The sequence below is a fragment of the Podarcis pityusensis genome (genome assembly GCF_964106645.2).
Source record: "Podarcis pityusensis genome assembly, chromosome: 10".
Taxonomy (NCBI): Eukaryota; Metazoa; Chordata; class Lepidosauria; order Squamata; family Lacertidae; genus Podarcis; species Podarcis pityusensis.
The window spans coordinates 37,613,563-37,636,513 of NC_138035.1; the positions used below are offsets into that span (position 1 = coordinate 37,613,563).

The 22,951-nt window shown below is 39.9% G+C and overlaps 1 protein-coding gene and 1 long non-coding RNA gene across 3 annotated transcripts in view; one reads left to right on the forward strand and one right to left on the reverse strand.

Moving 5' to 3' along the window:
- Positions 1-22,951, forward strand: part of EEA1 (early endosome antigen 1) — a 50,236-nt gene that overhangs the window by 18,920 nt on the left and 8,365 nt on the right. For both annotated transcript variants that reach the window (XM_081022459.1, XM_081022460.1), the window contains 14 exons: positions 800-1,138; positions 5,031-5,180; positions 6,262-6,381; positions 7,218-7,421; positions 8,777-8,977; positions 10,203-10,316; positions 13,265-13,420; positions 14,448-14,587; positions 15,854-16,184; positions 17,895-17,996; positions 18,420-18,614; positions 18,868-19,050; positions 20,629-20,814; positions 22,517-22,648. In XM_081022459.1, the coding sequence (XP_080878585.1) occupies positions 800-1,138; positions 5,031-5,180; positions 6,262-6,381; positions 7,218-7,421; positions 8,777-8,977; positions 10,203-10,316; positions 13,265-13,420; positions 14,448-14,587; positions 15,854-16,184; positions 17,895-17,996; positions 18,420-18,614; positions 18,868-19,050; positions 20,629-20,814; positions 22,517-22,648 (2,553 nt within the window). The remainder of the gene's footprint in view (positions 1-799; positions 1,139-5,030; positions 5,181-6,261; positions 6,382-7,217; positions 7,422-8,776; positions 8,978-10,202; positions 10,317-13,264; positions 13,421-14,447; positions 14,588-15,853; positions 16,185-17,894; positions 17,997-18,419; positions 18,615-18,867; positions 19,051-20,628; positions 20,815-22,516; positions 22,649-22,951) is intronic.
- On the reverse strand, positions 2-15,843 carry LOC308486160. The gene is made up of 6 exons (XR_013990972.1): positions 14,754-15,843; positions 14,173-14,266; positions 9,962-10,060; positions 8,093-8,303; positions 2,136-2,482; positions 2-191 (listed from the first exon to the last, which is right to left on the reverse strand). It is a non-coding gene; the product is annotated as an uncharacterized lncRNA (long non-coding RNA).

Consider the following 22,951-nt stretch of genomic DNA (forward strand, 5'->3'; position numbering starts at 1 on the left):
GTAAGAATCCTAGAGCTATTAACTTTATTTGAGAATGTCAATTGACACCAAACCTAGCATTTTCAAGTGGTTAGCTAGAATTCTGAACGTTGCATCTTTGGAATTTCAGAGGTGTAGAACTCAGTTGATGAAGCTGGCAGAAGTAAAATAATTCAGTGGTACAGGTGCCCCTTGACTTTCTTTCTTTCTTTCTGTTATTAAAAGAACACAACAAGAAAACAGAGACCATGATACTGACCCTTGGTATTTAAAGGGGCATGCATTTGATTTTGGGGAGAGAGAAAAGATAGAAATTAAGAGTTCATATCCATGTCAGCTTTCCCATACTCCCAAGATTTGGAAATACATGGCATTGCTGTGATGTTTACGGACAGGTATAGAGATAGTGAAAAACAGTTTGCTCATGTGGGAGCTGTGTGTGCAGCTGCTATAATTTGTGGCAGACCTTTCTTGGGCCGCCACAACCATGTAAAATGTTCATCTGTGATGTGGCCCTTTTTGCAGCAGCAGCTTCACGTGAGTATTATTCAGCTTTGAGACTTCCAAGGCACTTGTGTGGAAACAAGCACAAACAGTACCTGTAGCATAGATATCATTCACTGAGCAGAGCATACCATGCATGTGTTTTAGACTGAATCAGTTGGCCCTCTTACTTGTTACATACTTTGTTTTTTTATCTCCTCGTAAAAGAATGGTACCGTGATACCAGTCAACGCTTCTTAAGAATTTTAGTTGAGAATAACTTCACAGCATAATGGACTAACCTATACTTTAATCTTAAATTAATCTAATACTGTAGAGTCTGGCAGAAAAGTTGAAAAAAAGAGAGTTGGGTTATACTCAATTAGAAGAAAGTCTAAATGAAGAATTACTCGGCAAAAAAAATCTGCAAGCAACCCTTAATCAAAAGGACTTGGACTGTCAACAACTTCAGGCAAGGCTGTCTGCATCTGAGGACTCATTACAGAGGTTACAGAAAGAATTGGGTGAAAGGAGAGAAGCAAGTCAGAAACTTAAGGAAGAATTGTCAGAAGCTGAGACCAAGTACCAACACCTCAAGGCCGAGTTCAAACAGCTACAACAACAAAGGGAGGAAAAAGAACAGCATGGCCTACAACTTCAAAATGAACTAAATCAGGTAAGATGAATGTTTTTCACACAGAAGAAACTTTTATATTTATTTTTCAATTTATTCATTTTCATATGTGGATTACAAAATAAAGCATAAATTCATATCTGAGGTAACCCACATTGGAGGAAAGGGGGGCTTATAGTGGAAGCAAGTTGTGGGGGCTGCTTGTTCTGTGTTGTAAGAGCAGGGCAAGCCTGCCTGTTAGCCATACTGAGACTTTTGCCTTAGACGGTACTATGGAAAGAGGGGAGGGAGCAGACTTGAATGCTCTCACCTGGCCACTCACCTACTCACCCGTTTCCGTTTAGGACTCCAGGAGCACCACTTCTGCTTTGCCATTGCAGCAGAATGGTCAGCAACACTCCTGCACTGCATTTTGCCCATGTCAGAATGTCTGGGCAAGGTAGCCTTGAAGATGGCCTGCACTGCTGCTGCTTTGCCAAGGGAAATACTGTTCAAAGTTTAACAGCAGTTAATTTTTAAGTGTAGTGAACGGTTTGGGTCACTTCAGCCAAAATGCCTCACTCTAAGGACCCTACATTTCCTCAGTAAACTCGGATCCAGCATATCCACTGCCATATTTGTAGATGTGAGAAGAAATAGAGCTGTGTGGCATCAGTATATTAATGACAATACTCTCATAATGTCCAGATGATTCCAACTGGTAGTTTCATACAGATGTTGAACAGCATGGGGGATAAAACAAACCCTTGTGGAAGCCCACATTGAAGGCTCTATGGGGCCAGTCCCCAGTCACTGCTCTCTGGCTCTCAGATAGGACTGGAAATAGCACAAAGCAGTGCCACTCCAGGATGATACCATGGTCATGGATATCGAAGGTTGCTGAGAGATCAAGGAGAATTAACAGGATCAGACACTCCCTGCAGCCAAGGCAGTTTCCATGCCCAAACCAGGTCTATTGCATTTCTGTGTAGAGTAGCTGGTTCCAAATTTGCATCTATAAATATAAAGTAGCATATAGACATTTTATATAAATCTGTACCTTTTTGGTGGTGTGCCAGTTCTTCTTAGGGAGGAAAAAACAACCAAGGAGAAAAGCTTGTTTGCCGTTTTCGATAAGAATCTGTTTTGGTTTTCTAACCAATTGCCTGTAGTAGATTTGTGCTCATGCTGTGCCTGTTTTTAGTGCAACATACCTCTTGTGGCATGATTGAAGTCTATTGGTTGATAATGTTCTTTGGTGATGTGCCAGAACTGAAGATTCTGACATCCTGTTTGGAATTTAGATTGGTGAACTTGCAGTTGTCTCTGTAGCAACCAAGAGTAAAAGCAACAGCATCTTCAACTGATGAGTTCAGCTGGAAATTCATTTCATCATCACAGAGTGTGCTGTAAATTAATAGGATTTGAATAAGATGATTTTCTGTAGGAGAAATACTGGACTGAATAATAAATTTCAAGAAAAAGAAGTGCAGCTCACTGAAATTCTTCTGTGATAACATCACAAAGAGATGCATTCCATCCAGACTGGAGGTTTCATAATGGAGAATCTTAATATTATCCCTGTAGACCACAAAACATTCCAACATACTTAAAAAATAATATCATACCAGTCTGGAATCCCCAGTACCTTTTGCAATTCTGATTTCAAAAGGCGGAACTAAATATAAAGGCTTCGCAGTGTTTCAGGAAGGTTCCAAAGGGAATGTCCTCTGAGAAGACCTCTTTCTAGTTGTTTATCAAACTGTTGACAATATAGTCAAGGTGATACTGCGGGTCTATTTAAGAAGTGTGATCCAGTGTGATGGGAGAGGCTGTTCTTGGGACAAATCTGTAAGGCTGTAAATATATTTCTCATCTTTAACCCTTCTTTGTAAAGTGCTTTATAATTCTTAGCTCATTTATTGCTCCTGGAAAATTCACCCATAAACCCAGCATGTTAAAAGACAACCCTGTAAACAAACCCACAAAAACATCTAGCTTGCTGGGGAAAGACAGAAGAGGGACAGAGGACTCTATTGCTGTGTTGTGCCTGGAGGAGGAGACATGCCTCCTTGGACATCCCTTTTGGTTTCTATGCTGGGCTCAGGGGATGGATAGAACACACTATCGCATATCTGCCAGCCAACTCAATTGCCTGCAGGCATATCTTTATTGTTCACGGCTGCCGTCTAGTGCTTAAATACAAGGCTGTTGAAAGATGTAGGATAGCCAGTATAGGTTCTAAAGCACAGGTGTAATATGTGTGGCACCTGTTCATAGGAACATAGTCCTGATAAAATGGCATTTAATAAAAAGAATCAGACAATCTCAGATAAGGTTAGATTTTGCAAGCCTTGATTCTTTAATCTGAGAATGCTTAACACATGATAGATTGTGTGTGGTTGGCAAGGCCTAATCACTGACAAGTGTGCTGTTCCAGCTGTTTCTAATGGAAGAGAGATAGAAAGGGTGTTTGGTCCCCGGGATATTGTACTTGCCTCAGACTTGAAAGAGGTTGCTTTGTTTGTCTCTGGCTCTTTGAGATATTTCTTACAGAATCATTCTCAAATCTTGCAATCTGTATTTGCCTACAACTGACAAATGTTTTGTAGCAGGGGTAGCCAACATGGTGCCCTCCAGATGTCATTGGACTCTCATCTTCCATCAGCCACAGCCAGCAAGGTCAATGGGCAGAGATAATCGGGGTTGCAGTCCAACAACATTTGAAGGGCACTATGTTGGCTTCCCTTGTCTTATAGTATGTGCTTCTTTATTGTAGACATCCCTTTTATAGAATCACAGAATTGTACACTTGCAAGGGGCGCCAAGGGTCATCTAGTCCAACCTCCTGCAATGTACTTATGCAGTTCATATGTGCACATACAAGCTGTACGTCTGAATAAAAACATAGCCTTCGTATGTGTGTCTTCAAAATATTTGCCATTTATTATCATTACAAATATTTATTACAGAAAAAGAAAATGCATGAAAAAGGTGAATTCACAAAACCAAAGCAAAGAATGAATATGGCCTTATGATCCCCTACTTTTTCATTCCAAAATAGGAAGGTTATCCGTATTTCAATTAACTTATTTTCGTATAAATTGTTTTCCCTTCCTTTGACACAATAAGTAAAGTTGGAGCTTGTAAGTAAGTCTCAAATCCCAAAAAATCCACTCAAAGTAGGGTATCCTTAAGTTGAAATTGACATTCCAACTGCTGCTAACAGAATAGTGACCATTTCCGTGTCCACCTTAACAACACAGTTCTCTAACTAATGTAAGTTTATATTCAGTGGGTTCTTTAGAATCTCATATACAGTTAATTATTTGATGTTATCCAAGACATGATTCCAGAAATTCTTAGTTTTACAACACTCCCCAAAGATATGTGGGCACTATAAATATAAAATTATTTGCAAGGTGTAAAATACCATCAATACAAAGTTATAGTGATTTTATTTTAAATTATTTGCTATTATACTTTGTTCATTCTGTGCCCAATCCATTTCCAAGCTCTTTCTGGTATGTTGGTTCCCATTTTTTCTGATTCCCTTTCTCTTTTTTTAGATAAAGTTTGAGAAGTAGTCTATAGGTGTTATCCACCTTTTCTTTGTGTACTTTAACACAGAACAGATAAAACAGTTATCGAAATCTAATCAATTGCTGCTTATATATGCAGAATATACAAAATGAACAAGTAAATAAAAACATGCCATTGACCCCATTCTTTAGGTGAGGTAGCCTTGAAAGGGAATGATTTGAGTCCCTCCCACCTAACATATTGCCAAAGCAGTGCCGTTTTATGTGCAGTTCCCAATCCAGTGATGTGAGCCATATACACGTTACCCACAGCATGATGTGTTTGCATGCGAGTATAGCAGATTAAAAGATAAAGTGCCAAGCGTCTGCCAAACATTTTCTTTGAGAATAATGAGACCAGTTTCTCCCTCCAGTTGCACAATAAACTTCTGGAGACAGAGCATCAGCTTGGGGAAGCACATGGCCGGCTAAAAGAGCAGAGACAACTGTCAAGTGAAAAGCTGATGGACAAGGAACAGCAGGTGGCTGACCTTCAGCTAAAACTTTCACGGGCTGAGGAGCAGGTAGGAATTATAAGCAACATGAAGTTCTTGCTTAGCTTTTAAATTATGTTCCATAGTAGGTATCTGGAATATCCGTTATCATATTGTTGGAACTTTAATAAAGTATAAGCCAGTACTCTATAAATGTGCAAGTTGCTTTGACAAATTAATCCAGAAAAGACTTTGAAGTCTCTTGACCACTTAAAGTTTGCAAAAAAATAGTAAGGACACAAATTATTAATCAGTACTAAAATAAAGGAGGACGGGAAGTCAGAATTGAACTGGCCACTGCAAAGAGGGTGAGCAGGCACTGATCGTCTTCACAGGGCTCTGTGAGATGATCTCTCTCTGGAATTTGTGGAAGGAGCCGTGGCTCATCTTTCTCTTGAACTGAGATCAGTAGACCATCCTGCACGCTGCCAACAGTCTCTTTCCTCTGCTCCCCTTCCAGTACTTCTGTGGGATATCCTGTGTGCTTCAGTTGTAGCTACACCAGGGGGCGGGGGAGGATCCGAATGGTTTCAGTCTTAGCTAAAGAACTGTGCCTTCTAAAATCCCTTATTCTGTTCCCTCTCCTCTCTCTCCAATCTGAAGACATACAAAGTAGGTAAGGTGATATATTTTTAATGGATCAAAGTATTGGTCCTCCTTGATTGAACAAGAGGTCTTTATTATTTACTTCCCCCTCAAGATTTATCCTGGGGTTAAGGCAGTTGTCGCTATCTGGCTTTAACTAAACCTATGAAGATTATTGTTATTGTTATCTAAGGCACAGCATGCAAAATTCTAATTATGTCAAAATTCTTATTAATGAAACAGAAGCCATTCTCTTTTTTTCACATGCAAATTTCCAGATGTAAAGCACCATGCCAAGTTACACACTTTTATTGTACTTTGGCACCTGTTGGTATAGAAAAATTATTCCCTGGTGAAATACTGATACTTCATTTTGTCTGGTACAAACCTAATAAATGTCTTCTAAACTCATTTAAAAGGTATCTATTGTAAACTGCTTCAGTATTAGACAAAATGATAAACGCTATTAAACTACTGAATTGTGCTTATCAGTTTTCAGTCAACAGTCTGTGACTATTTTTCTAAGCTAAAGGAGAAAGCAGCAAATGCAACTGAATTGCAGCATCAGTTAGATAAAATGAAACAGCAGCACCAGGAGCAACAGAATCTTCAGCAAAGCACGACAGCAAAGCTGCGAGAAGCCCAGGTAAGAGAGCTCATGCTACTAGAAAGAAAGATCATGGCAGTAGGTACAAGAGGTGGCAATAGCAATTTCCTCGGATGCACCAGGCGAGCCCACTACAAAAAAAACAAGGATTTGACTCCTGTCATTTATTCATGCTTCAGTGACTTTTACATTGGATTAATGACACCCCAGTTTAAAAAAGCATTACAGCTGATGGACTGAAAACCTCAACTGGTTCAGCGTTTTGATGTTCATCTGCTGATGGTATAATGATATGTCAACCATATAAAATCTGTGCTGAAGTTATCTTCATTGGCTGCTAGATTTCTGAGACCCAATCCAAGCTTAGGGTCTTAACTTTTAAATCCATAAATGATCTGGGTCCTGTGTATCTCAGGTAGTAGTAGATCTTGCATTGAGGCCCTGTTCGAGGTATCATCAGTTGTGGACATCTGGTTGTCCTTAGCTTGCAGTCGTTTTCAGGGAGGGGCTGCTTTTTTGAACTCCACCTCTTTGAAAGTTTGACAGTTTTTGAGCACAGGGACTGAAAACTTGTTGCTTTTTTTTGGGGTGGTGGTGGTCAGGTATTAGATTCAGTAAATTCTGTTTTGTGTTTTGCTCATTTTGAAACTGTTTTGATTGCCCTTCTGTTGTGGCTCTCTGGTTAGGCTTGTTGCCTGTTACATTTATTTTTTTTAGACTTTCATAATTTCAATACGTTCTTACTGTAAACTGTGCCTGGAGCCATTGTGGTTAAAAGGCAATATCAAAATACAGTAAGTAAGTAAGTAAGTAAGTAAGTAAATAAATAAGTGCTATAATTAATTGAACTCTTTTATTCTCCTGCCACCCTCAAGAATGATTTGGAGCAAGTGTTACGTCAGATTGGGGATAAGGATCAAAAAATCCAAAATCTTGAAGCCCTGCTGCAAAAAAGTAAGGAGAATATCACCCTGTTGGAAAAGGAAAGGGAGGATTTGTATGCCAAAATTCAAGCCGGTGAAGGAGAAACCGCTGTTCTTAACCAGCTACAAGAAAAGAACCACACTTTGCAAGAACAGGTAAGATTTCTAAGGTAGAATTCTGGGTTCGTTTAAAAAGAGGTGTTGCTTTTCTGTTCGATTCACAAAGTGTGTCATGACTGAAATAGTAAAAATAAATGGAAAGAATACTGTTAGGCATTTAAAAGATCAGACTCTTGTTTTTTTCCTTGTAAATTTGTTATTTTAATATTCTTGAATATGTGAAAAATTGTTTAGTACATACAATGATATGTTATTAGCCCTACCCATACTATAGAGTGCCAACACTTTTCTGATATTTTGTAGTTTAAACGTATTATTTTCACATTGGATGTGATAATCTGATTCAATGTTAGATGGTGCTTTCCCCCTCTAGTGTATATATAAAATAAATACTTGAGTATGTTGTTTGTGGATACACTGATACAATCTGTTCCCATACTGCTACACCAGTATACCCTAGCCAAATTAGCATAACATTGTCAGAGTCCTGTGCTCCCATAGCAGCAAAGTAGAAAGCAAAATAATGCCAGTAGAAATAAGAGAGAACCTAGCAACACTGAAGGCCACTCCTTATAGCATTCATGCAATAAGACTGCCCTGATTGTGCTTGCTGAAGATGCCCCCAGATTAGTTATGCATGGAAGGCATCAGTCAAAGCCTGGTGAAGACTAAATGACACCATTTAACAATACCATTCTATCACCCACCTTGGTTCACATCCTTTCTTAGGCATAGTGCAAAACAGGAAGAGATGCCAACACCTTCTTTAGTACAGATCTCCACGGTACCTGTAGAAAGGTGTAAATTGATATATGCCATCAGGAGCTTCAGGTGTCTCTGTAGGCAAAGGCTTGAAACCCTCAGCAGCCCAAACAGTGGATGGTAGTCCATAATCCACAAACATTTTGCCAGGGAGGACTGCGAGGGAGAAGGAAGATTATTCTTGCTGCAGCAGTCAACCAGTTTCATATTCTTGTTAACGCAAGAACTCCATGGAGAGCCAAAGTGTGGCAGACCTCTTGGGAGAAGAGCCAATGTATGGTGTATATATAAAATGACTTTCTTTATAGGAACGAACTGAAAGTTGAGCTTCCACCAAGAACTCAAACAGAGCTTAACAGGAGGGCTATAATCAGATAGACCCTTCTGAGTCAACTTCCTTACCCCTTACCCTTTTGACGCTTAAATTTTATAAATTGGTTTTGCAGCACAACTTTAATTTGCATTTGATTCTAATAATAGCAGGGTAAATGTGTGAAGTCTATACTAGTGCTTGTCCTACTAAAATTATAAAAGAAAGGCCAACGGTCAGTGTTGGTCTTCATATTATAGAGTAGACAATATATTTTGTAAGTTTCCCTGTTCTGATTATCCTTTTCTTTTCTTTATAGGTTACTCAGCTGACGGAAAAACTGAAAAACCAGTCAGAAAGTCATAAACAGGCGCTAGAGAATTTGCATGAGCAAGTGCAGGAGCAGAAGGCGCACCTAAGAGCCTCTCAAGACCGCGTTCTCTCCTTAGAGGCAACCATAAGTGAACTAAATACTCAGCTAAGTGAAAGCAAAGAAAAAGTAATACAACTTGATTTGCAGGTAATTTAATTTTATGCTGCGTGTGAATCAAAATATATGAGGGGCAGGGATACTAGTTTAATTTCAGTAAGCCTGGTGACAGCAGTCTATCTTGATCACCTTCAGAAATTTGCTTCTATAATTCCCTGAAATTAAACCAGTATCCATGCAAACATCACTATTTTTTTTAAAAAAAGTTTGTAACTGTGTAACTTGCATGCTGCAGTTGTTTGCTCTTCATCAGTTAAACTACAGTTGGCATGATTCTTTGAGAGAAGCTATGTGCTTTAAATATATGGCATGGATGTGACCTTAGTGCTAATCAGAATTTAATTCAAATAGCTTTTGAGCTCTGATTCGCTCATCCAGTTGTTCCTACCTTTTCCTCTTTCCTCACCTGTGCATTGCCACTGCCCACCTTTTGGTTTGCACCTTGCTGCAACGTTTTGTCACTTTGTTTTGGAAGCTCTTTTCTTTTAAAAAGATCTGTCAAAGCAAATATTTTCACGTTTATGGATAACAGGAGCTAGCTTGGGGCTATCAGTTCTGCTATAGTTAACGAAGCAAAGATTTGCATGAACAGCAAGCGTAGTTGACTTGAATCTGGCGATATTGCTGAACCATGTAATTTACCTGCAAATTACATTTGCATTGAACATCAAGGCAGGTTGGAGGAAGTATTATTATTGTCTCTTTATTGTCTTGCTATACGCTAAAGAGGGTTAGAAAACATAGAGCCAGAGTAATAAAAGACTTTGCTTTATGTTATTGGCTTTGTGGGTTAGAAGCTCTCCAGAGTTTGGTTAGTTCTATGGGCTTCTTTTTTGCACTAGCCCCTGGAACTGTAAAAATGCTATACTGGAGGAATGTTGGTTTAGCTCTGTTTTGAATTGAAAATAGGCTTAGAAAAGAATATAGGAAATTTTAAATCATTTCTATGGTAAAAGTCAGTTTAAAACTTAGAAAAACTAAGGTACATTTGGAAAGTTCTTCAAAAATACTCACAACTGGCAACCCATTTTTGGACTTGAACTGATGAATCGTGGCTTTTCCCTGAATTGATGAACAGTTGAATTGCTGTGATGAATTCTGTTTCAGTGGCATCTTTTGGGAGAATAATTGATTTAATCGGTATCATGATACTTAGTAAATTGCTTACCTCAGGAAAATAAAAGTAGTTTAAAGAAACTGCAGTTGTTGTAGTATTAGTGATTGATACTGAAGCACTTGCTTAATTCTCTGTCAGGTAAAAGCAAAGACTGAATTGCTTCTATCAGCAGAAGCAGCAAAAGCTGCTCAAAGAGCAGATCTCCAGAATCACTTGGACACTGCCCAGAATGCATTACAAGATAAACAGCAGGTGAGAGAAACAACAAGGTCATGTAAAATGCCTTCATGATTAACAATGATAATCTGATATGCTTAAAACCAGATCACTTGGGGAAATCTTGTATATAATAATATAACTCTGTGGTGACCTCTATGGTTGAAATTGTTAAAACAATATTGTTAAGTTATTTTTTAAAAATGAAGTATGAAGGGAGATGCATACATGACTTACTACAATTGTGAATGAACTGTAGTGGAAGAAAATGGGTCAGATTTGACTCGATTCACACAACTTTTTAGGATTGTCTGAAGCCACTATGGGAATGTCAATCAGCTAATGAATGAGTGGGTGGGTGTAAAATTCAGAAATTAATACTCCTTTTTTATTTATTTGTTGTATTTCTATATCTATCCCATAATGGAGTTCTCTGGGTGGCTCATAAAGAAAATTAAGCAGTTCTTTGGGTCCTAGCCCATATTTTTCAGCTGGGAATGAATTTTCCTTGATGCATATTGGCTAATGAAACAATTTATGGCTTCTTAAACTTGAGGGAGGGGTATTCTTTTTGTATGCATTTTTGTGTTTTTATATTGTAAACTGCTCTGTGATTTTCGGATGAAGGGCAGTATGGAAATTTTAATAATAATAATTAATACTTTAAAAATGAATTACCGTATTTTTCGCACCATAGGACGCACTTTTTCCCTCCTAAAAAGCAAGGGAAAATGTGTGTGCGTCCTATGGAGCGAATGCAGGGGGGAGGCAGGCGGGAAAAGCCCTCAAGAGCCGCACACAAGCTTCGTGCGCTCTTGCGGGCTTTTCTCTAGGAGGGAGAAGGGACTGACTGGCTGCAGCAGTCCCTTCTCCCTCCTGGGGGAAAAGCCCCCAAGAGCGGCACCCTCTTTAAAGGGTGCGCGGCTCCTGCGGGCTTTTCTACGAGGGGAATCCCCCCCCTCCCAGAAAAGCCAGGAGAAGCCGCACAGCCCCTTTAAAGAGCGCGCGGCTTCTGCGGGAGTTGGGGGAAGCTGCAGCAGATTCCCTCCTCCCGGGCTCCCTTTGAAGCGGCAATGTGGGAGGGGAGCAGCTTACACTTGTGTAAGCAGCTCCTCTCCCACTTTCCTCCTTCAAAGCAACTACGGAGGAGGGAAGGAAGGGGACCATGGATCTCGAGGCTGCAGCGGATTCCTCCTCCGTAATTGCTTTGAAGCAGGAAAGTGGGAGGGGGGCAGTTTACACTCGTGTAAGCAGCTCCTCTCCCACTTTCCTGCTTCAAAGCAACCACGGAGGAGGGAAAGAGGGGACCCATGGATCCTCTTCGCTGCTCGAGGCTGCAGCAGATTCCCTCCTCCCGGGCTCCCTTTGAAGCAGCAAAGTGGGAGGGGAGCAGCTTACACTCGTGTAAGCAGCTCCTCTCCCACTTTCCTGCTTCAAAGCAACTACGGAGGAGGGAAGGAAGGGGACCATGGATCCTCCGCTGCTGGAGGCTTCAGCGGATTCCTCCTCCGTAATTGCTTTGAAGCAGGAAAGTGGGAGGGGGGCAGTTTACACTCGTGTAAGCAGCTCCTCTCCCACTTTCCTCCTTCAAAGCAACTACGGAGGAGGGAAGGAAGGGGACCATGGATCCTCCGCTGCTGGAGGCTTCAGCGGATTCCTCCTCCGTAATTGCTTTGAAGCAGGAAAGTGGGAGGGGGGCAGTTTACACTCGTGTAAGCAGCTCCTCTCCCACTTTCCTGCTTCAAAGCAACCACGGAGGAGGGAAAGAGGGGACCCATGGATCCTCCGCTGCTGGAGGCTTCAGTGGATTCCTCCTCCGTAATTGCTTTGAAGCAGGAAAGTGGGAGGGGGGCAGTTTACACTCGTGTAAGCAGCTCCTCTCCCACTTTCCTGCTTCAAAGCAACCACGGAGGAGGGAAGGAAGGGGACCATGGATCCTCCGCTGCTGGAGGCTTCAGCGGATTCCCTCCTCCGTGATTGCTTTGAAGCGGCAATGTGGGAGGGGAGCAGCTTACACTCGTGTAAGCAGCTCCTCTCCCACTTTCCTGCTTCAAAGCAACTACGGAGGAGAGAAGGAAGGGGACCATGGATCCTCCGCTGCTCACGGCTGCAGCGGATTCCTCCTCCTTGATTGCTGGGAGTTTCTCTGGGCAGGAATTCCCTCAGCTTCAGTGGGGTGGGGGAAGTGTGGCAGGTAGGGGGGTACTGAGAGACACATGTCTCTCAGATGAAAATTGGGAGTGGGCATTGTGTGAAGTGGCTGTGGATCTCCTGCCGCAGAACTGTAGGACTGTATAGAGTTGGGAGGGCCACCCAAGGGTCATCTAGCCCAGCCCCCTCACAATGTAGGAATCACAGCTAAAGAACGCCAGGCAGATGGTCCCCCAACCGCTGCTTAAAAGCCTCCAGTGGTGGAGACCCCAAACACCTTCCGAGGTCATAGAATTGCAGGGTTGGAAGGGAACCCCAGGAGTCATCTAGTCCAGCCCCGGTGGACAGCGGGCGCAATCCATCCCGTTGCGCAAGACTAAAGATGCTGTGCAAGGCTAAAGAAGAAGCCAAGGCAGTGAGCGGGATGGATCGCGCTTGCTGCCTTGTCTTCTTTAGCTGCACTGGAGAGGTTTAGCTCCTGGCTGCAGAGGTTGTGCGGCTATGGATCCCGCGCACTGTCTTGGCTTCTTTGCTCTTTGGGGCTGGGGGGGGAACCCGGGCTTCCCCCGCAGCCCCGAGAAGCTCTGGGAGAAGTGGACAGGCTGCATGCAGCCTGTCCGTTGCTCTTTGGGGCTGGGGGGGGGGGATAATATTTTTTTCCTTGATTTCCCCCTCTAAAAACTAGGTGCGTCCTGTGGTCCGGTGCGTCCAATAGAGCGAAAAATACGGTAGTTAAGGGCTTTCAGCTGCAAAGTAATCTTTTTTTCCTGTTAAACATGTGTGACAGTTACGGGGATTCTCTAAAAATTACCCTTTTCAATGTTTATTAAAAGGAGCTAAATAAGGTCAGTACACAGTTGGATCAGGTTACTGCTAAGCTGCATGACAAACAAGAATTCTGTACTCAGCTGGAAGCCAATCTTAAAGAGTACAAAGAAAAGCATCTTCATTTAGAGCAGAAAAATGAAGAACTGGAAGGTCAGCATAAGGTTAGCATCTAGGAACCTTTTTATTATTATTTGTTCATATACTGCATATATGATACGTGCATTATCAACATTGGCAAAGTGAGGATGGTGTGAGTGGAGAATTGCTCTGAAGGTAGGATCAACTTTTTATTCACCTGATTCAATGGCCACCAAATGTAGAACAAAGAGAAAGAAAAGGAAGGAGGAAAAGAAAAGGTCTCCAAATTGTAAGGGATGTAGAGAAAAAAATGAAGGTTTCCTAAAAATGCTATGGCACAGAAGCCAGTGAGTAGCACTGCTTCAGTAATGTACTTGCCTTTACAACAGTAAAGAAATAGAGTTTGGAGGTTATTTGGCGTTTGACTGCCTCTTTGAAAGCGAAGTTTTAAAAACAGCACTTTTAATAGCAATTGCCAGTTCACATTTAATCACAAAATTTGTGTAAGCTTCCCTGAAATATGTGTGGAACAACATCTGTCAAAATAAAAACACGATTTCTTTTCAGAACAAATGGACAGAAGGGGGAGGGGGAATATTTTTCAGAAGTAGCATTTTGGGTGTAACTTCATTATTATTATTCATTGAGTGCCACAGCTGGACTGTCAGTGTGGGTGAGGCATATTTGATTCCTAAACATCACATAGCAGAGATGATATCCTGCTCTGCAGTGTGTTTTAGTGGGTGAGACTGAGGTGCTGATCAAAGTCAAGTTCAGGTTTAAGCAAGTTATGTTGCTTAAGGATAAATATTTTGATTGTATGTAAGGATCTTACCCAAGTAATCTCGAAAGTGGCCATTTCTTTGAATATTTGTGGTCTTCTCCTTCTTAAATGTGGGGAAAGGTTTTGAATTTGTTTCTATCTGTTACTGGGGAAATTAAAGAAAAGAAACTACGCCGTTAAAATATCATGTGTATACGCTATACAAGATAACAAGTCTTGCCCTCTGCTTACTTAGAAGAATGGGAATTTATTTTTAAAAAAACTTCTTAAAATTGTGGCAGTGTATTTTGTGAAAATTGTTAACCTTCTGAAATCTTCCATTTCAGAAACTTGAATCTGACATTCTTGAAGTCATGGGAAGTAAGGAAAAGGCACTTCAGGAGCTACAGGAGCAAAGGCAACAATGCACAGACTTAAGTCTGAAGGCTGCAGAACTGACCAAACAACTAGACAGAGAAAGAGAAATGTATGCTAAATATCTTAAAACATACTACGTTCCAACTCTGAATTGAAGCATTTTTGTTGCAGAATGCTTCTTCTTTTCCCTCACCCCCACCTTGGGATTATAGCAGGGTTGGAGATTTAACTGCAGAAAGCTAGAAACGGCGCACATTTTTGCTCCCTTAACTCACATGCCCTGCATTTTAGCAGGAAACATTTCTCCCTCCTGCTGCCAGCTGCCAGCACACCTAACTGTATGCTTTGCTCATCTGATCAAGATGCATTGTGGTGTCTCTGATTTTCATACCTGAGGCACTGTATTCCTTATGCCACAGTTACTTAGACACATCACAGTAGCACATGTCCCTCCAGTGATGGTCAGTGATGGTCCAGTGAACCATACCATTGGCCTACTGAGTTCCGTTTTGCCTATTCTGATTGGCAGAGACTCTCCAAGGCCTCAGACATGTCTTTGTCAGCGCTTCTACCAAAAATCATTTTATAAGATGCCATGAATTGATCCTAGGCATTTATATGTGCAAAACACATGCTCTGCTCCCGAGCTGTGCTCTCCACAAGTGCAGTGCAGGGATTTGTTATTGGTTTGTCCTCATCAGATAATTCAGATCTGTCGATATGTCAATGATAAACTGCTTTCACTATTAGTACCAAGTTTTATGAATAAATTGTTTTGAATAAGCAACAAGAATACAAATAAGATTAGTTAAAATTCACACAACTGACCAAGCAGACCTGCATTTTATTACTTATCTATTTATGAATTTCCTTTTACATGTTTTTCAATATACCACAAAACAGCTAAAAATAGTTTTAAAAGCAGTACAAAAAGCAACTTCACCTTAAAGACAATAAAAAATGGGCACATAAGGGAGATTTTTTAAAAATCCAACTGGAAAAGCTTATTGAAACAAAAATGTCTTGAATTGTTTCTGAAAAGTTCAGATAGCGAGCGTAGATAATATCTCATCAGGACGACTGTTCCACAAAATGGGGGCAGTGTTATGGAAGAGTTTACGTATTTCTAAATGGAAAAGAGTTGAATCGAAATGGCTCTTCATTCTAGAATTTGCATTTCAACTCACAACATATAGTTTATTGGGCTGCCAGCATATCATTTAGCTATCAGGAGATGAAAAGAAAGCTTAAAACATTAGTGATTTAAGGGGATAACACATGTGACCCACTTGTTATATTTTATGTGTGAATCTTGGCTTATGCTGCAGTTTAGTATTGAACTATTTTTGAGTTTTATTTCCTCCCCTCTGTACAGAATATCTAGTACCAAATTAGATCTACAAAAGAAATGTGATAGCCTGGAAGAAGCGAACAAGCAGATATTGAAGCAAGAAGAAGAAAATGGAAGACTGAAATTGGATATTGAGAAATTACATCAAGATTCAGACAGACGGCACAAGGAACTGGATGGAAGGCTGCAAGCACTGACAGAGGATTTGCAGAAGATGAAGTTGGAAAAAGATACTCTATTAAAGGAACTTGAAGTTATCAAAGAAAAACTGTCAAAAAGCACTGAATCTTTGAAAGAAGCAAAAGATGAATTGGAAAAAGAGAAACAGAAAGGAAAGGCAGCAGTGGCAGAAATAGTGAGTCATGAATTTTTAAACAAATAGAGATTTCCTGTGCGACTGATTTGTGCATCTATGAATACTAGCTGTGCTTTGCTACTTGCTGTGAGATTTTAGGGCAGTATGCCAGGACTGGTGAAGCTGACAACGGGAAATTAATACTCTCAAGTATACTAAATCGAGCTTTTCACTAATTAAGTGTATTATCTTGGCCTGCACGTGTGTGGTTCTTTTGGGCACTGGCTGAATTAGATGTCCATCTGCTGTGATTAATTTTTGAATGGAATTGGAAAGAATTGGGAGAGGTAATGAAACAGGTTTGTTTGATGTGGTTTGTGGAAGAAATGCAACTAAAAGTGCATGAAATATCTCTGTGTGTGTTTTTGGCAATGAGGAGAACTCAGTTAATTAAGGAACACTGTCATAACTTTAAAAAGATGCCCATATGTTTTCCAGAACATGATATAGAATTCCTTATGTTGTATTATATATAAACAGATACTACAGTAACAATTCTCACTCTCTTGTGGGCTTTTGAGGCCTTTTAGAAAGGCAAGTGACCCTAGTACCCTGTTGGAGATGAGCGGCAGGAAAATTGTTGTTATGAATATGACGACTGAAATTGCTGGCTTTGAGGGGGGAAAGTAATATCAGCTAGAAGAAATTATAAACAATATGATGATATCAGCTGGTGTAGGGCAGTATGACCCATGCCTTAAAAAATAAAACCACATCTATTTTGAAAGATGATATTATCCACGTATTTCCTCTCTTTCCTGATTTCTAAGTAGGCCAACATTAGAGTACAATAGTAATATACATTTGATGAAATTTCTGTTTTTGAAAGCATATAGAAGCTTTTCCCTCAGAATTTCATTTTCTTTTTTTATGATGACAATATATTCTCTTAGTGTGATGCATTCTAAAACATTTAATATGTGTAAATTAAATATTTTTTACTTATTTTATACGTTATACACAAAACTTTTATTTAATGCTGCAAAGATTTCAAATCTATGCGTAAGTGCTGTATTAGGAATTTTTTTTACCCTAAAAATGATATGATTCAGTGCTTTGGTTTTAACAATAAAAGAATCCTTGAAATTAGTTGAGTTCTTATTTTTAAAAAGGTTTCGCTTCCTCCCACTGATTACTGTTGTTAAAGTTTGTTTCCAAAAACTTAATTTTCACTCATCAATTAAATGTAAAAGTATAATAATGCTTACAGTGCAAGTCTGTACGCTTCTACTCACAAGTAAGTTCCATTGAGTTTAATGGGGCAAACACATGAGTAGATATAAGATGGCAGCCTTGGCTTTTAACATAACTGGTTTTGTTACTGACCTTTATGATGAACAGTGTTTAATGAAAATGGTCCATTGTGAAAAGAGAAAAGTTCTCATTGTTTATTAGTGCTGTAGATTATTACCTTTGTTTCTTTCATAACCAACCTTGTGGTGCCAGGTTCTGATCTACACAGTATATCTATCTATCTATCTATCTATCTATCTATCTATCTATCATCTATCTATCACCTATCTATCTATCTTCACTATTTATTTATTATACTCAGTTTCTTTGAAACTGTCCATTGTTTTCTACTGAATGGGATTTTAAAAGCTGTTAGAATTCATTGCTGAAACTTCCCCATTTTTTTTCTCCCCAAAAAAGAGAGAGGTCTATATTTTGGAAATTTTATGAGCTCACCGGACATTCCTTTTCACACAGGAGAAATCTTGTCAAGAAGCTAGACATCAACTCCAGCTTCAGTCGGAATCTATAGCTAAAGAGCAGAATGAACTGAAAAACTTGCTGGAAAAACAAGAAGGGGTAATGCTGACTTTTTGACCGCAAGCATGTGAAATCAGCAATTGCTTTATCAAATAGTTTTTGCTAGAATCACACCCAGAAAGAGGGAGACAGAGTGCTAACTTTCCGCAAGACTATACCCAAAACAGATTTCAGTTAATAAAACTGTGGACGATCGCTCCAAGATTAAACAGCTGTTGTGTTCATGTTCATGTTTTAACTCAGAAAAAGTATGAGCACAGACCTAAAAATGTTGCAGTATTCTATTTCTACAACCAAATTCATAAAGTGGGTTTTTTAAAAATGCTCAGTTTAGCTCAGATGATGGATAATGACATAGCAGTGTCCCCTCCAAGGCATAATGTTAAAAGCAGCAGCACAAAAATAATACTACATATGGTAAAGATAATACACAGTACTGTTCTGCTTTTCTTCTCTATGTAGATCTCCAAGCAGCTGGCAACAGAGCTTGATTCAGCGCGTGCGCAAGTCCTGCAGATTCAAAGTGTCCTGAAAGAAAAAGAAAAGAACGAACAGCAGTTGCAGTTGAAGGTGAAAGAACTGAAGGAATCTTTTGACCAGAAGAAAAAGCAAAATGAAACACAGCAAGCTGAATTGAAATCAGCTCTCTTAGAAAAGGTAAGAGCCCACAGCATACAAAGAGGGTTTGCTACCAGTTTGGATTGATCTGAACACTGCTGTCTTCTGAATAAATGTAACAAAATTAAATAAACCATAGGTATTTATTTCATAGGGACAAGTATTGTAAAGTACTCTGTAAACGGAACAGCGAAAATGTTAGCAATAACGCAAGTAGAAAATGTTCATACTTGTACGTTTCCATGTTACTCTTTATTATGTATAAAGAAAACTCTTCTCATGTGTGTGTTAGGCAGAACTGGAGAATAAACTGCAGCAGCAGATAACCTTGTCAGCACAAGAGCTTACGGCAGAGAGAGAAAAGATAGCAGAGCTACAGAAGACACATAAAAAGACCCAAGAGAACATGGAAAAACTTCAGTTGGATTTTTATGGCAAAGAATCTGAGCTCTTGGCTACACGACAAGATCTTCAGGTACATTACATCACTTTTAAGGCTATAGGGCATCTTTTCTCACTGTGTGCAGTGTATTGTTCCTGTGCCTTTTAAATTGGCAATTAGAGGATACAAGTGGAATCTGCAGCAAAATACTGCAGTGTGGAATGCTCCTGTTCTCTCTCCCAATTGCTCTTTTTTGGGAAAAAATGTTAGTGTCTAAGGTGTATACACTGCAAAACATTTGTAAGGAAGCAAGAAAGACCTTGATAAAGTGCCTGTTATATGAAGTGCTAACTTTGAGGGTAAATAACCTATAAATACTGAGTTGTCTGAACTATGATAATGGCACCCTCTGCTGGAATATTTGGGAGAAATACTTCTGATTTGTGTTTTTTTCATTTTCCTTATAACTAAAGCTATAGCAGGATTTAAGACATTTTAAAATTAAACTAGCTTTATACTTAAGTCCTCTAGCCACCGTATATGTAATCCTAAACACAACTAATGGAAAGAATTACAACCAACAGCAGCAGAAGTATCATCCTCTAACAATATTACATATTTAAAGTTTTTTTTATTTTTTGTATTATGCTGGACATATATGGCTTTTGTTTTGCATTCATTGAGAGTTAGCCCGCTTTGATCATTAAAGCAGTAAATGCTCATTTCAATGCAGATGCAGTGTTGGCCGCATTTATTTATTAGAAATATTTATACCTAATCTTCTAACTGAAGTTCTCAAAGCGGATTTCAATCTATTCAAATTATAAGACTGACTTACAATGTTGGAGTCCTTCACCTGATCTATGGCTTCTGTCAGTCATAGTTTATGGCTCCCGGCAGCAGATGCAAGAGGCATGGAGTTGGGGGCAAAAGTGCTTACAGACCATTTATGATATATTAATATTAGTTAGGTGAAGAAGGGAAGAAGACGACCTCAGGTTCTTCTTCCCCACCCCCACTAATATCGTTTGGCATCCTCCATTCACTCCCCACCCAAATGATTTCCTTTCTCCTCATCCTCGCATCATTTTAGCTACTACTTCTTTCACTGTCTGGGAGAAGGTGTATAGGAAAACACATACCTGAAGTTTCCTCTGCAAAATTGAACGAATAAAATAATAGATAGTTTATGGCACAATCTACTGTTCAGCTGTGCTTATCAGAACTATGGAACAAACACATCACAACATACCTGGCACTAGGGAGATGGAACGGCCCAACTTCCGTGCAATGTCTAGAGATTTGGAAATGGCTATTGGAAAGCAGCTACGACCACAGCCGTTTGCGTGGTTTGTATGGCAGCTTGTGCAGAGACCCAAATCAAAAGTGAGGGCCTTCCAAGACTCAGATGACATGTGGTAGGGGAAGTGGGACAATGGCATCAGTGCAAAATAATCCTTTTATTTGCACTCTAAATTTTGTATCAGCATTTATTAATATTATTTCTTCATGTTTGTATTCGGAGCTGAATTGGAAAGGACTTTGTTGCATATTGCTAACAGGGTTTTTTTACTACTAAAATGAACTCCTATTTCTTCACATTAATGCATAATCATATCTGCTACTGTGACTGGCTGACTGTAATTTTAGCTGTGTTTTTCAAAAATTCAGTCCACAGAGGAGAAGCTTGCTTTGGCCCAAGAAGAATTGGTTTCAAACAGAAATCAAATTAGTAATCACAATCAGTTGATCAAAGAACTTAAGACTGCAAGATCTACATTAGAGCAGGATGTGTCTAATAAAGAACAACAACTGAAAGAGCAGAATAAACTGTTACAGGAAATACAGAAAGACAAGGTAATTTATTTTTTATTTAATGGTGATATGCCATGTGGCTATAGTTCTACAGTGGTACCTCGGGTTAAGTACTTAATTCGTTCCGGAGGTCCATACTTAACCTGAAACTGTTCTTAACCTGAAGCACCGCTTTAGCTAATGGGGCCTCCTGCTGCTGCTGCACTGCCGCCGCGCAATTTCTGTTCTCTTTTTTAATATAATTTTTATTAACAAACCAATCAAATCACATTAATTCCAAATTACAAAGCCAAATTTTTAAATTTTTGTTGGGGGTACCCATACTTCGAGCTCAGAAAGGGATCCAAACATCTCTCTTGCTGCTGCTTTAATATTCACAATTCTGTCCAAATAGTATTCACAGTTCTGTCCAATCTTCTTTTTATTATTTTCCTCATCTTCTTGTTGTTATCATTATATATTCCTTTCTTTGTGACCTCTGGTAGTCTCCACAAGTGGGTTGAAAACAAACGTTGTTATATCCTGTGTGGATTTTCCGTTCCTCCAAGAGCCATGTTCAAACAGACAGACGCCATTTCAACACTTCCGTACAAAACATTCTTAAAGTCTGCCCTTTGATCCTCGCAGGCCTGTCACTCACTTCTCAGTCTTCTTAGGGGGTTCTGCCGGGTCACACTCACAGTCCGATATAATAACAGAGCCATGGTCTCCTCCCCCTTGTAAATCCTAGAACCAGGCCTGCTTCCTAATAAGTCTCTTTTTATAACTGCGTCATTCCAAAGGCCTTTCATTCCTTTCCAGATATTCCACAAGCCATGTCTTTGATTAGTAATTCATTTCCACACAGTTCTTAATCATCCCACTTATAATCAGTAATTGCAACGATTCTTCCTGGGGGGGGGGGATTGTTAGGTAATCACATAAGATAAAAAAAGAAAAGCCCCCCCCCCCATTCCGTCCCGTTCCGACATACGTCTCTTCTTCTTGATATATTTTCCTGAATCCAGCCCGTCGCTCCACTTCACAGAGGTCACTTTAATTAGCAGTCTTAACTCCCGTTCTTCACTCGAAATATGTACATTTGCTTCTCTCTAATTGTTTATTTTGAGCTGCTACAACCAGTCAGAGACAGCGTCCGGGAGAGCCTCCCACACGAGTGCTGTGCGCCTTGTGCCCTCACCCCCTTCTTTCGAACTCGGGGGTGATTTATGGCAACCACAGGCGAGGCAGTGTTCCCCATTCCCTTGGGGTAACAAGGGAGGCTGCATACTCCCATATCAGCCTCTTAATTACCTCGTGTGGGACGGAGAGATGGTATTGTCGGCCATCTTCCAATGCGCCCCTAGCGGCCCCACGCAATTTCTGTTCTCATCCTGAAGCAAAGTTCTTAACCCGAGGTACTATTTCTGGGTTAGTGGAGTCTGTAACCTGAAGTGTAACCTGAAGCGTATGTAACCTGAGGTACCACTGTATGTGCAATTGTTAAGTTTCATTGAACATTGAAGCTTATTTATGAGGAAACCTGCATGTTTTCACTGCTGGACTAATTTGTCATCGTTTGGTTAGAAGGTGATGTTTTTCTGCCATGTCAAAATCGATACTGTTAGAATATGTATGTAGAGTAGAAATACATTAGAACAGGATTTTAAAGAGGCAGCTCTTTACCGCCAGAAAATGATCATTGCTTTGTAAATCAGTTAAAAGTGGTCTCTTAAAAATACCTGTCCATTTCCTCTGCTTCAAGGCTGGAAAAGAAACGGATCTGGCTAATGAAAGATCTAAAACAACTGAGCTTCAGAACATAAGCACCAAACTGGAAAAAGAAAATTCCAAACTAAGAGAAGAAGCCAGAACCTGCAAACAGGAATTGGAAAAAGTATGCTGAGATGCTACTCCATTTACGCTGGGCCACTTCTTTTGTTCAGCGTATTACCATTTCACTCAAAAGTTCCCTGCCTGCTTACTCTGGTGAACTTTCGCACCTTTCCTGCCAACTGTATATACCCTTCGGTATCTGTAGGCCTTGTGTTGGTTTTTAATTAATGTTCCCTTCTTAAAGCTGTGAGTTCTACTTTTTTATTTTACCTCCCGAGTTTAATCCTTCCTACAGGTGCTTTTTTTCAGGTCCGAATTATAGATTAAACTGGCAACATTTATACCTTGGAGAAAAAAGCAGCTA